This window comes from Mustela erminea, chromosome 11, assembly GCF_009829155.1.
Source record: "Mustela erminea isolate mMusErm1 chromosome 11, mMusErm1.Pri, whole genome shotgun sequence".
In the NCBI taxonomy this organism is placed as follows: Eukaryota; Metazoa; Chordata; class Mammalia; order Carnivora; family Mustelidae; genus Mustela; species Mustela erminea.
Window position 1 is genome coordinate 12,561,268 of NC_045624.1, and position 12,887 is coordinate 12,574,154.

At 52.4% G+C, this 12,887-nt stretch overlaps 1 protein-coding gene across 4 annotated transcripts in view; it reads left to right on the forward strand.

Moving 5' to 3' along the window:
* Window positions 1-12,887, forward strand: part of DENND11 (DENN domain containing 11) — a 53,054-nt gene that overhangs the window by 31,805 nt on the left and 8,362 nt on the right. For 2 of the 4 annotated variants that reach the window (XM_032303899.1, XM_032303902.1), the window contains exons 5-9: window positions 2,821-2,959; window positions 3,898-4,029; window positions 4,214-4,364; window positions 4,972-5,040; window positions 6,893-12,832. In XM_032303899.1, the coding sequence (XP_032159790.1) occupies window positions 2,821-2,959; window positions 3,898-4,029; window positions 4,214-4,364; window positions 4,972-5,040; window positions 6,893-7,088 (687 nt within the window). In that variant the 3' untranslated portion in view covers window positions 7,089-12,832. Of the gene's footprint in view, window positions 1-2,820; window positions 2,960-3,897; window positions 4,030-4,213; window positions 4,365-4,971; window positions 5,041-6,892; window positions 12,833-12,887 lie in introns of those variants that run through there. The other 2 variants (XM_032303901.1, XM_032303900.1) reach the window with 2 other exon arrangements.

A 12,887-nucleotide genomic window follows, 5' to 3' on the forward strand; every position in this document is an offset into this window, starting at 1 on the left:
ATTAAAAATACCTGTACCCTTCGCTTTGGCAGTCCGGCTCCTTAGGATTTTTCCTGTATTTATAAACCACCAGAATACAGTGATGTCCCTCTAAGCATGTTGAAGTCAGCAGTGGAGAGAGTGTTGGAAAGTGAGAATGCCCCATCTATGAGACAGCCTGCATAAATAATGAATTAGGGCATACATTGTTGATGTGGAGGGTCTACCAGGAAGTGTTTTTGGGTGAGAACAGCAAAGTGCAGAAAGCTGTATGTGATACAATCACGTGCTTTTGTGCAGTAATCACAGCCTCAGGTGTGGGCACATACTACACACATGCATCGGCGTGGGACAGGGCTTCGGTATGCACTAGGTTACTAATACATATATTCCCCGGGGGTGAGATAAGATATGGAGGGACGGTGTGGATAAGTATAAAAAAGGAAAGGACCAGGAGAAAAATGACAGCACTTGAAACAATGCCATATATATGACCCGTGGTCCTTTATGAAATATCGCATGTATGTACATATAAAGCAATGTCTCTAGAAGCTTTCTCTTGAAACATGATATTTTGTAGTCACAAGTTAAAAAACATAAATATGTAGTTCAGTGAATTTCTACAGTGCGAACACCCCTAGGAAGAAAGGTTTACAGTAAGCGATTAAAGGTGGGGTCAGATCTGGGACGGTGGCAGAGACAAAAATCACTGGCGAGGGAGGAAGGAAGGCTCGAGGCCTCTCCGATGGGTCCGGCAGTGCCTGGTAGACGTCCCGCCTCGGGAGGTGGGGAAGTGGGAGAGAGCGTAGGGACTGCGCCCGAGGACCCGATGGAGTCCCTGGGCCGTGGGTACAGGGTGGAGCTGAGGCGAGGGATGGGGACAGAGCCCACAGGGTCACCGGCCGCAGCCAGGGCGCGAAGAGAGCCTGAGTACGGGCCTGGGAAGGCCGGAGGGAAAATGTGAAGGCGGGAGCTGCATGAGGCAGGAGACGAGTTTCTTATAAAAGCAGCAGCAAAATGAGGCCCAGACCAGGGAAACAGATTTAGGTGAAAGCAGGAGAAACGTCCCTTGACGTAACCCCCTCCCTCATTGACTGGGCCCGGCCCTGCACCTCAGCTATTAGAAGTTCCCAGGAAGTAACGTGTTGTCTCTTGTCTCCGGGCCTTTGCCCACACTAGCCCCTCTACCAAGAACGCTGTTGGTCCAGCTCCTCCTCCATGTTCAAGCCGAGACACACCTGTCTCTCCGAGAATCGGGTCGGTGCCTCCTGTGAGCTCCCGCAGCCCCTGCCCCCTTCCATCCGCTCTCGGGCTCGGATCGGATCGCGGGTGCACCTGCTTCTGCCTGTAGTTCCTACACTACATGGGGGGCCAGGGCTGGGCCTTTCCAAGGTTCATTATCCGACTGAGCTTACTTCGCACAGTTAGTGCAAAATTAGCGTGTGAGAAATATCTCTTGTCCGAGTGCATCTGTGTGTGCATCCGTGAATGGATGAGTGAGTGAGACCAGAATTAAGGACTGATCATTTATTCTGGGATCCTAGGGCCCAGGACATGTTCAGGCAAAACGCTGCTGGGCCTTCATGCAGAGGAGGAACATGCTTGGGCTTGAGGATCACCAGAGGGGAGGCTGGGAGGGGCCTGGAGGGGCGTGGGCTCCTGTTCCTGTCCCGTTGCCTGCCTAGTTTTGTGAAAGATTGGGGTTGGAGCAGTCTGACCAGATCTGGTGGTTTGGGGCCTCTCCTGCTCGAGATCTGGGAGAGGCATAGCACAGGGGCGGGACAGGGACCCTCAGCAGAGGGCAGCCTTTCTGCCAGTGGGGGGCAAGTGAAAGGTGCAAGTGTGGGGACGATGCTGTCCCAGGAGAGGCTGGCTCATGCGGTGGGTCCCCAGGGCTCCCAGCCAGCAAGCCCGGCTCCAGTCTCTGTGTGGGCGCAGCTCCTCAGACGTCCTCTCGTCAGCGCCCCCAGTGGGTGGTGGGCGCTATTGCTTCTGACACAAGCGTGGAAGTGACCTTCCAAAAGCCCTTGCTGAGGGACAGAGCCCGAGGATTTCCTGTTCCATCAGTGCCTCGGTGCTGAGCATTTCATGTGGTTTTTTTCTCAGATGGGCCTGACAGCCATGGGAGGGACAGGATTCCACAGATCAGGAGAGGGAACAGGAAATGTTGGCTAACTTCCCCCGGGCCTCCCATCAGTAAATGGCAGAGCTGGGATTGAAATTCAGCTTTTCTGGGGTCAGAGCTCCTGGGGACTTCCTGGCCCAGGGCTCCTAGAAGCAGCCCTCAGCGGCAACAGGCTCCTTGCACTTGGCAGGAAGGAAGAGGCTAGACCCCACGTGCAGCGTTATTGAGCACGGAGGCCCTTGAGGTCCTCTACCTGTAACCTGCATACTCACTCCCTTCCCACAGTAGCACGCCCGTATACATGGGGAGCTCATTACCTCACCCCTTCCAGGGCTCAGCAATGGTTTTGAGTTGAATGTTCTCTTTGAGGCTGTACTGTCGATTCAGAAACTTTTCTTCCTGACTTTTCAAAAATCACGTTTATCTTTTTTCTTGTGCGCCCCCTCTCCTGAGTAAAGCACTTCATGATCCCGAAACTCAGACCTCATTTTATTGTATCAGGGGAGCCGTTGGAGGATCGAAATCTCATCTGAAAGTGAGGCTCTAAAGTGAATAATACCATTTTGTGTGGAAGTAGCCATCCCTCGGTGCCTCTGTTGGTTGTTCTCTGGTTTGTGGGGGGCGGGAGGTAGGTGTTTAGTGCACAGCTGTACTGAGTCATTTTTCACATCTTGAATGGGCTTGCCTCTTCCTCTGGTTTTTTTTTTTTTTTTCAGATCACGCACCCAGCTGGCTGCATGTCTCAGTTTATCAAGTTCTTTGGAGAACAGATCCTCATCCTTTGGAAATTCGCCTTACTTCGAAAACGCATTTTGATATTTTCTCCCCCTCCTGTGGGTGTCGTGTGCTACAGAGGTAACTAGAAGCCAGCGTTCGGTTTTCTAGAGCAGAAACCGCCTGAGTCTTCCCATTGTTGACCAAGTTCGGAAGAGTTTGGGGTGTCCCAGGGGGTCCCAGGTTTCCAGCGTGGGAATATCAAGGTTGGCCTTGTGTTCTAGAATGGGCTCTGGTGGCAGAGCAGAAGTTGGGTTGGGGGATGCATCCATAGTCCGGTGGCAGAGAATAGATGTGAGAGAAGGTGGCCTCTGACACGTCGAGGAGGTAAACCTGGCCGACGTTGGTGTGTGATGTGGGTCGTACGGTTCTGATGTGTGTGAGGTAATGGAGGAAGTGTTCAGGATGACAAGGATGGTGGGGCCACCAGATGGGGGCCCAGGAGGAGGAGAGGGGGTGGGGTGGTAGTCTTTGCCTTGTACACGAGGAGGACACCAGGCACCGGTGTGGTCGGGTCAGGACCTCAGGGGAAGGTCAGGCTGGAGAAAGAGATTTGACAGTGGCACGCAGAGTGCCGGTGACCACAGGATTGATGGTGTCCCTTGGGGAGAGCCAGAGTGAAGGGAGGTGATGTAGGCACAGGAGGTGAAGCAACACACGGGGATGACAAAGGTGACTGAGCTGGGGCAGTCAGAAAAAGGGAGGGAACCAGGAGATGTGGGGGTTACCACAGCCAGGTGTTACCAGGAGGGGGAGGGTCAACGGGGCCAGATCCTAAGCAAGACCTCGTGAGGGAAGACTGGAAACCATCTGTTGGCTGTGTAAGGCCTCCTTGGTGTCCCTTGATATCGCGTTCCGCTGTGGGACCGGAAAGGCTGGCACCCCTGCCCAAACCCCTCAGAATGCCAGTGCTCCACGGTGACCGGGGTTCTAGGACAGGCTGACTGCTCGGAGGGGGCGGCCAGCAGGCTGTGAGGGAGGAGGGACACACTCTCCCCTCTCCCCTCCCTGTCCCACAGTGTACTGCTGCTGCTGTCTGGCCAACGTCTCCCTGCCTGGCATCGGGGGCACCATTCCCGAGTCCAAGCCTTTCTTCTATGTGAACGTGGCTGACATCGAGAGCCTGGAGGTAGAGGTGTCCTATGTGGCCTGTGAGTACGGGGCCCTCCCCGCGTCCTGCCCTCACGTCCTCGGCCCGAACCCCTCCGGCCCCCCGGGGCGGCCTCCTCCTCGCAGATGCGGGGCTCCCGGACCCCTGGTTTCCTCAGTGGGGCTGGGCGGGTGTGTTTCGGGGACGGCCTCCAGGTTCCCAGACCCCGAACTCGGATGTCGCAGGCACCACGGAGAAGATTTTCGAGGAGAAGCGGGAGCTGTACGACGTCTACGTGGACAACCAGAACGTGAAGACGCACCACGACCACCTGCAGCCCTTGCTGAAGATCAACAGCGCCGACCGCGAGAAGTACCGGCGGCTCAACGAGCAGAGGTGGGGGGCAGGGGGAGGGGCAGAGGGAAGGGGGCAGGGGGGCAGGGGTGGGAGGTGGGGGGCGGGGCCGGCCCGCGCCCTGCCAGAGGGGCCCCCGGGGTCTGTCCCTGAGGCCGTGCTGCGTCGGGGTGGCACGTACCTGTGGGGTGACTTCTTTCCGGTGGGCCTCAGAACCCCGGGGGACCCAGGGACAGCACCAGCCTGGAGTGAGCACCCAGGGAGCCCGGTGTTGCCAGCGTGCTTATGCGTCCTCTCGCCTAATTCTCAGACTTTGGTTCTGCGACATGAGTGGCCTCTGCGGTATCAGTGGCGAGATCAGTAATATCGTCCCCATCATCCCTGTTCGGGGGGTGTTTAAGAAAGATGGTCGCTTGCCTGAGATCACACCGGGCTGCAACTGGCCCCGCACCCCAGGGGCTGGACTCCAAGCCCAGTCTCTTCCTTTCCCGTCCGTCTTCCACAGCTTTGGGGCCAGGGGCTGGGGCTGCCCTTCCTGGGGCAGGCGGCAGGGGGTGGCCCATGCAGGGGCCTGACCGAGGACCTGCCCGGTGTCGTGGGTCCTGCAGCAGCATCGGAGCGTGATGGTGGCCTCCCTCCCTCCCCACAGGCAGATGCTGCTGTACTCCCAGGAGGTGGAGGAAGACTACAACCCTTGTGAGGAGGACCTCTTTGTGCTGTAAGTCAGCCCGGCGCGTGTGGGGTATCCACCACCACATTGGGCCTCGACACTTTCGCTGTCACCCTCCGCAGCCCAGGCACGTCCTTTGTTGCTGCCCACTGCGCTGGGAGCTGGGCTCCGTATGGAGTCCGCCGTGAGCCCTGAGATGCCATAGAGGGGACCCCCCCCCCCCCAGAGAAGTTAAGGAGAGAAGCAGGGAAGTTCAGAGAAAATGGGAGTCCCAGTGTGTCTTTCCCGTGAGCATTCCCTGCGGATGTCCACTGCATAGACGCGTCTGTCCCTCAGGACTCAGGGCTCCTCCATCGCCTTGTTTGAATAAAGCCGTTCCTCGCATTAAGTATTATGGCAGAATCAGAAATTGTGCCTTTTGAACCCAATGAAAGCTCTTTCCCCTGAATGTGATGGTGGTCGGGACAGGACCCGTGGTCCGTACACCTCACGGCGTTCGTCTCCTGTCTGAGCAGCTGTGGGAAGCAGCGATCAGGGTGGAGGACAGAACAGCGCCTCCAACAGAAGCCATTCTCCGTGGTCCCTGTCGGTCTTCCTTCCCTGTGTGCTGGGGTGGGGGCAAGAAGGGGCCCTTGCAGCTAGAACGGTACCTGGCTTGGAGACCTTTTTTTTCTTTTAATTTTACTTATTTATGTGAGAGAAAGAGCGCACAAGCAGGAGGAGCAGCAGGCAGAGGGAGAAGCAGGCTCCCCGCCGAGCAGGGAGCCTACTGTGGGGCTCCATCCCAGGACCCTGAGATCATGATCTGAGCCGAAGGCAGACATTCAACTGACTGAGCCACCCAGGAGCCCCATGGCTTGAAAACTTTTGATAAAGTGTCCTTCCCAGTCCTCCTGTGATGTTGACATGTCACAGTGAATTGAGCAAAGAGCCCACAGTGTTGTCAAGGTGTGACACGTTCTGCTACATCTGAAATTCCTGAGAGCTGAGAGTCGCTTTGGGCCTGAGGAGCCTTTGCCGAGCCTGAGACCCCACAGATAGAAAGTCAGGACAGTGAATGCCTTTTCTGCATATGACTTGTGTATTTATGTAGTACCACAAACCCATGACATTCAAATCGTGTTCTGTGTATAATCCCACCACCACCGGCAGCAGCAGGGAGAAAAAAAAAAAAAAGTGAAACAAAGGAAAACAAATACGGGGAGCCATGGCAGTATTGGCTTATCAATGTCCCCGTCAATGTCCCTGGTGCCTTCTGTGTCACCATCACCCCTGTCTCCCAGCTTTGCTGACTGTGAGACCTCCCTGGGCCTGCCCCGGCTCCTGAGCCCCAGCTCTGCCCAGCATGCTCTGTGGGATCTCAGGCCCCCAGTGGCTCAGGCTGGGGGCTGGACCGGTTCGGAGCCCTGCTCTGTTCCCACCACGGCTCACCCCTGCTGCTGGCTCCAGTGGCCTGTCCCCGAGGCTTTGAAGGTGAATTTTAGTTTCTCACGTTCTCTCTAGACCTCAGAGCTGCATCATCAGTGGGTTTGGGGTTTTGTTTTTTCTTTCTCCTCCCCTTATGACTAGGAGGCAGAGGAACACAGAGCATGGGAGCACAGTACAGCATCTGTAGGAACCCTCCATAGGAAAGTTGGGTTTTGGCAGTCAGGCCATCACTGGTTCAAAGACTTTGCCAATCATACTGTGATTACTGTCCATGGTTTCTTTGCTAAACCTAGTGTCAACCCTGGAACTTTGGTCCTATTTCCTTATTTTCAGGACTATTTCTGAGTTTGAAACCATTTAAAAGCATCTTAAAGCCATGTAGTCCCAGTTCCTCATGAGGGGATTATTGGGTGACTTGTTTTGTTTTGGCTTTTCTGCCCTCCCTTCCTTGTGTCTTCTCTGGTGAATGCAGGTTTTTCTTAGAGCAAAACAACCGGATATTTCAGACTTTGCTGGAGGTGTCTGCCAGTCAAGATAAAACTCTGACCGCTGAGCATGCCCGCGGCATGGGTCTAGACCCCCAGGGAGACCGGAGCTTTCTGATGGACCTGCTGGAGGCCTACGGCATCGACGTCATGTTGGTCATCGACAACCCCTGTTGCCCATAGGAAGAGTGAGCCAAGGCTGGTGAGCCTCCCTCACGGGGGGATATCACAACGGGCCCCAGAAGACCTCATTTTTTATTAAGTTGACACAAAGGATTATGGTTTCTACTTTCCAACAAATGTGATTTTTGCAGTCTCTTTCTTCGCTTCCTCCCTAGTGGTAAGACGAGACCATCTCGGTTTTATGTCCTGCTTAGGTACGATGCCGGGATCCACCACCTTCTCCCAGAGCAGTCTCTCATCTCCTTGTTGAGTGACTTTGAGGGGATGTGCTGAAGGCCGTCTGTCACCAGCAGTGGGCCGAGCTCTGGAAACACTGGGGAGGACTATTCAGAAAGTCTCTGTGGTTTTCATCCCTTGAGGTACTGGAGAACGAGAGCGCTGTCCCCGGACAGCTGTGGACGTGTATCTCCTAGAGGTGGAAGCTAGACTTCATGACCCTTCGCGGTTTTTCTCCATTCCGGGGGTCCAGTGTTAGCATCAAATCCCTTTCCCTGTTCACTGGGGCAAATCTGAGTCTTGTCTGGTCATGTGAGTAGAGATCTCAAAGAGGAACAAAAGGATGTTTCTGTCACTAAGGAGAGCTTCTCTAAGGACAGAATGACAGGAAGAGGTTTCTTACCAGCCAGCTGGAAAGTAAAATTGTAGAATGAAGCCTGAAGCTTTCCGCAGAGGAAATTGGTGGTGGTGGTACTCCTCCTTTCCCCGAGTCCCCCTCTAGGGACATCCCTAGACTCCCCTCTAGGGATGGCCCTGGACCTTGCAAGCAAATTCATTATACAATGTAGTTTCTTTGAAGGGCTAAGCATCCTTTCGGGGTAATTAAGGTATTTTTAAAGGGTACTGTTTGTTACCAGGAAAGGCAGAGCAGTTGGGGTTCAAACAGGATAGAGAAGACGTTTCTCCATCTGAGAGTTCTCTGGACACATCATAGCAGAGCCTTTAGATCAAGACAGAGATTGACTGGATTCTGTAATCAAACAAGGATCTGAGCTGGTCACTCCGACTTTGGAGCAAGACTTTGTACCCGTTTGGAGCCCCTCACAAATTTCTCTTCCACAGAGATGCCATTCCTTGAGCTAAGTAGTTGGGGCCAGAGACTACACATGTGTCAAGAGCGAATTTGATAGTGCCTTCACCTGGGGAAGTGGTTGGAGCCCGAGTGTGCGTGATGAGTTCACTGCATCCCCCTGACACGTTCTGGTTTGAAGTGACTCCCGTCAGTCCCTGCCTCTTCTCCTCAGCCGGGCATCCCAGGGATGCCAGCTTCAAGGAGACAGTGGTTGTTTGAAGCCAGCTCTCATGAGTAGAGTTTAGGTCTTTTTGGCCATAGGATTTTGACTTGGGCTTGTGAGTTGCTGGTGACAGTTTCTTCACTTTCGCCCTTCTTGCCTGGCTGTGTCGTTGGCCTAGCCGTCCACGTGTCCACGTCTGTGACCAGCAACCACCCAGGCTAATACACATGGCAGAGAAAGAACTTTTGAATGGATGGATCACACGTCTTATCTCAAGACTAGCTTTTTAGGGCTCATTGCTTTATTCAGAGATATTTTCACTGTAGCTCCTTGATACGGGACTCAAGACTAAAGAAATTCACATGTACAAATGCAAATACATACTGGGTAGTCAAAGTAGCATCTTTTATGTAAATATATCAATAAGTCTGGGCGTTGAAGTGTGAGCTGTGCTGCGGACACTCTTCTCTCCTCTGCAGTGTGGGTTTAGCCATCATTTCAGTAACGTCCATGTTTACAAAAGCAGCTTCGCCGCCTCTCTCCTTTAAGAGCAGCCTTCTCTTGTCTCTGGAAGGAGCGGACTTTCCGACCTGCGTCGAGTAACAGTTACTTTTTGTGGTGTCTGAATGCTCAAGGTTTTCAAAGTTAGGGGGTGGTGTGTCAGAAGCAGGGCTAGGGGTGACAGGAAAGGTCGGGTTCTCTCAGTGGACGTGGGTCCTTTCTCGGGACCTGAGGGCTTTGTTGGAAGCCGTCTTTGAGCACGTCGGCGCCCATGCCCTCCTGCAGGCAGACACCTGTGTTTCTGTGGCTTTGTGACTTGATGCTCACGGGTGTTCATGTAAAGGTCATAAGGTGAAAATGAGGTTCTGGTATTTTCCTTTGAATGCTGGGTGGGGCTCTGGGCTCCGTGCAGCTCCACGCCCTTCCAGGTGGCCGTGGGGTCTCTGTGCGGTCCCCTCACACCCAGGCAGGGGGCAGGATGGATGCCGAGGGGAGTGCACGAGCAAGCCTGGGCCCAGCTGACCCCGAAACAGAACCCCCCCACCGCACCCTGTATCCCTTCTGAGAGAGAACGCAAGGACTCGGTCCTTCCCTTGCAGCTTGATTCCGGGCCGAAGTCCGGCGCCGCACCCCCACCAGCTGGCCGAGCAGCATGCCCAGTTGTCACTGTTCCCATCCCCCGAGTATCTCTTGCCTGGACTGTGGTAGGAGCCTCTTGTTTCTGAGGTCACCCTTGGGCATTGTTCCTGACTCTGCTTTCTCCCCCCCCCGCCTTCTCCCCACTTGTGCAGTTAGCAGCCCCACCCAGCGTCCTTTGCCGCCCCTCTGCTAAGGGGGGAGCTGGGGGGTGAGGTGCCTGGCAGGACACTCCGTGGTGAAAGCAGGAGCTAGAGGCCACACGGACTTGCTTTTCTGCCGTTGTTGAACAGTTTCCTTAAAACCTTTCTGCTTTTGTTCGGAAGACATGGTCAGCAGTCTTCTTTCCTGCCTCGTAGGTCCGTAAACTCTGGAGGGGCAGGGATTCCTGAAACAGGGCTGGAAGCCGAGGGAGGAGGAGCTTGACTCATGGTCGCCTTCTACTCTGTCAACTGTTGAACCCCATCCCCCCCCAACCCTTACCCACTTTGGCTTGGTCCTTCCGAGACCTTGAAGCCTGATCCGATGCCATGCTGTGAGCCACGTGCTCACCTGAAAACACGGCTAACCTGAGACATCTGGGCTGCTGTCATTCCTGAGTCGAGTCCGACCAAAGCCAGGTGGCAAGATGCCTTATGGGGCCAGGAATCTGGGTTTAGGGTTTACTGATGTCTAGCAAAATGTGACAGAGGCCTATTAAAGTGGGTTGTTTTTTTTCCAATTCTGCAGGCTTGGCAGATGGTAATATTCAGCCTTGGAGAACATGTCCAGTTGTGCTCTGGCTTAGGAGTCTCCTCAGGAGTCAGAAACGGCAGGATTTCTCTCTTACGAGAAACTAAAATGTGCGCCAATTAGTTTAGCATCCGCGATGGCTTTCATCAGCAGGAAGCACTGCTTGGGCCTGGTGTAGATCTGTCCAGGGCGCCACCTGGGGCCTCGTCCAGCCATTGGTCAGGACAGCCGTGAACTAGAAGGCACCCGCCCCCCACAGCTGCCGCCCAGCATGGCAGCTCTTCCGTTTGGCTCCTGGTGCTGAATTCATGGGTCGTGATCGAAACCATTGAGCCCAGAATTTGCATCTCAGACTTACCTTGTTTTGTTCCCCATGAACATCAAGATGGGAATTTTCAGAGTAGCACAGGGCACAGACCTGTGCAGACTCACTTATCAGTGCAACTACCTGGAATTTTAGTGAGAAGATAAAGAGAAGCCCTAGCTGGGTTGGTTTTCATTCTGGTGGCTAGGAGGATGAACTTGCTCTTTGTCTTGATACACTGAAAGCCCTTCCGATACAATAAAAAAATGACATTATTCGGGGCCCTTAGGGAACCTTCTGTAAAGGGCAGTGATGAATTAAATTCTTAGTGGTAGGACAGCAGCCCTCTGGGAAGAGGCAGGGACCTCAGGGACCTTTTTTTTTTTTTTTCTCTTTTTCTTTTTTCTAAAACTGTATAGCCCAAGGAATGGATTAAGATACTTTCTCCAAGTCCCTGGACAGATCAGACTTGCAGAAGTAAGGGCGCAGTAAGGTACTGAGTAAATGATAAGGCAATGGTCAGCCAGACTGTGAACTTGGCTTCGCTAGGATATCCACTCTGAAACAGGCAAAAAAATGAACATGGGGACCAATGTATCACGCAGGGGCTTTCACCTCCTTGTCTGGTTCCTTGCTAGCAGGCTCGGAATCCGTGAGGGCCAGCCTAAGGATCTTCCTGCCGCACCTCTCGGCCCTACTTCCTGCCCTGCAGCAAGGCTCCCCGACCTGTCCCTTCTCATTTCAGGAAAACCGTTTTCTGATTCAGGTAGGGGAAGAGGAGGAGTCAAGGGCTCCTTACTCCTGAGTCGGGGATTTTGGGGATTCCATTGTAAGACTCATATACCTCTCTGTTCCCAGGAGCTGCTAGGGCCCCGACTGTTGGGAGAAAGGCTAACTGTGAATTTAGTTCATGTTTTTCTTAAAAGAAATGGGAGTTTATTTTTCTATCGATATTACTGTGTGATGAATGGAGTGTGCAGATGTTGAAATGGAGATTTCCAAACTAGAAGCCTTGAAAAAATGCGAAGTTTTGTAATCTGGAAGCAACTGAGACCCCATAAACGTTTTAGTATTTGTTTTCGAGAGTAAGGAGATGGTGCTGTGAAGTCTGAACTGCACTCTCTAGGAGATGAATGTGACGGTCTGGGGGAGCAGGACACGGTCCCCGACCTTAGGGAAAATTCCTGTACAGTGTGTAAACGTGGCAATGCTGATTAGGGAGCCTCTTCCTAGAGTGGTGTGGTTTTATAACCTGGCACTTTAATTCTTTTCTGGAGCCGGAATACAGGGGCAGTTGGATGAAACTGCACATTTAGAAAGGAAATGAAAATTTCCTAGTGCTTATAAATGAAGATGGGGAAATAAAGTCCTTTAGAGTTATTCTAGAAGCCCAGCATAACATGGGCTTTTAGCGGTAACCTAACCTCAGTTCAGAAAATTTATTTACTTACCACGGGAGAAGGATAGGTGTGAATTACTTATGTTGGTTTTAGAATGCGGGTTTAGACTAATGATACATTTACTCTGCTTTTTTGAGGACAGGTAGGGAACACAGGGGTAGGTTAGGGTCTTAGAAATTAGCCAGGGATTATCCACAAAATGAAAAAACCACACAGTGGTCACTGAGTTAGCTGGTTGCAAATATACTTTGTTGCTGTTGGAGTAAAAACTTCCTTAGGCCAAACTGAGCGAAGATAAAAGTAGACAAAAATTCTGAAGGTGGCATCAGGAAGGTTGTAGAGGGTGCCCACAAAGACCATCATTAGGAAGAGTATAGAGTCTGTGCTTTCGAACAGACTGGGCAGGAGACTTTAGAGGTATAGAGTAGAGGAAAGCAAAATTAACCTCCTATCTACCCGAGCTTATTGGCTAAAATTTTTTATTTGTTGTAGGTCTGGGATATAAACCTTTTCTGAACTTGTAGCCTTGGAAAAATGGTTTTCCTCTTTCTCCCCAGTTAGGATCAGCATAGCCTCCCTGTCGCCTTAAGTGTCAAACCCCTACTTGGATTAATACCCCAGCGTAAGACTTAGAGCAATAGGAGACACTGAATCTATTTTTGTTTAAATTCTTTACCTCATAGTATGAAATTAGAAAGACAGTTGATCATTTTACCCTGAATAGTAGTGCATAGAAGTATGTTGTTCTGTTTTGAATGGTAAGAATTTTAAGGGCCTGAAGCTAGGAGTAAATGTTTAACTGATTTTGTTCCGTGGTACCAGTGACATCTGCGTGTACCCTAGCTGTTGATATCTGAACCAGGCTGCGTGCAGAGAGGCTGATATAACTATATTTACAGAATACGGTTTTTACAATTAAAATTCAGATTTTAACATGAACGTGTCTGCTGCAGTCCTTCTCTGGCCTGAGAGAGGGGTTTGTGGTAGGCAGGAG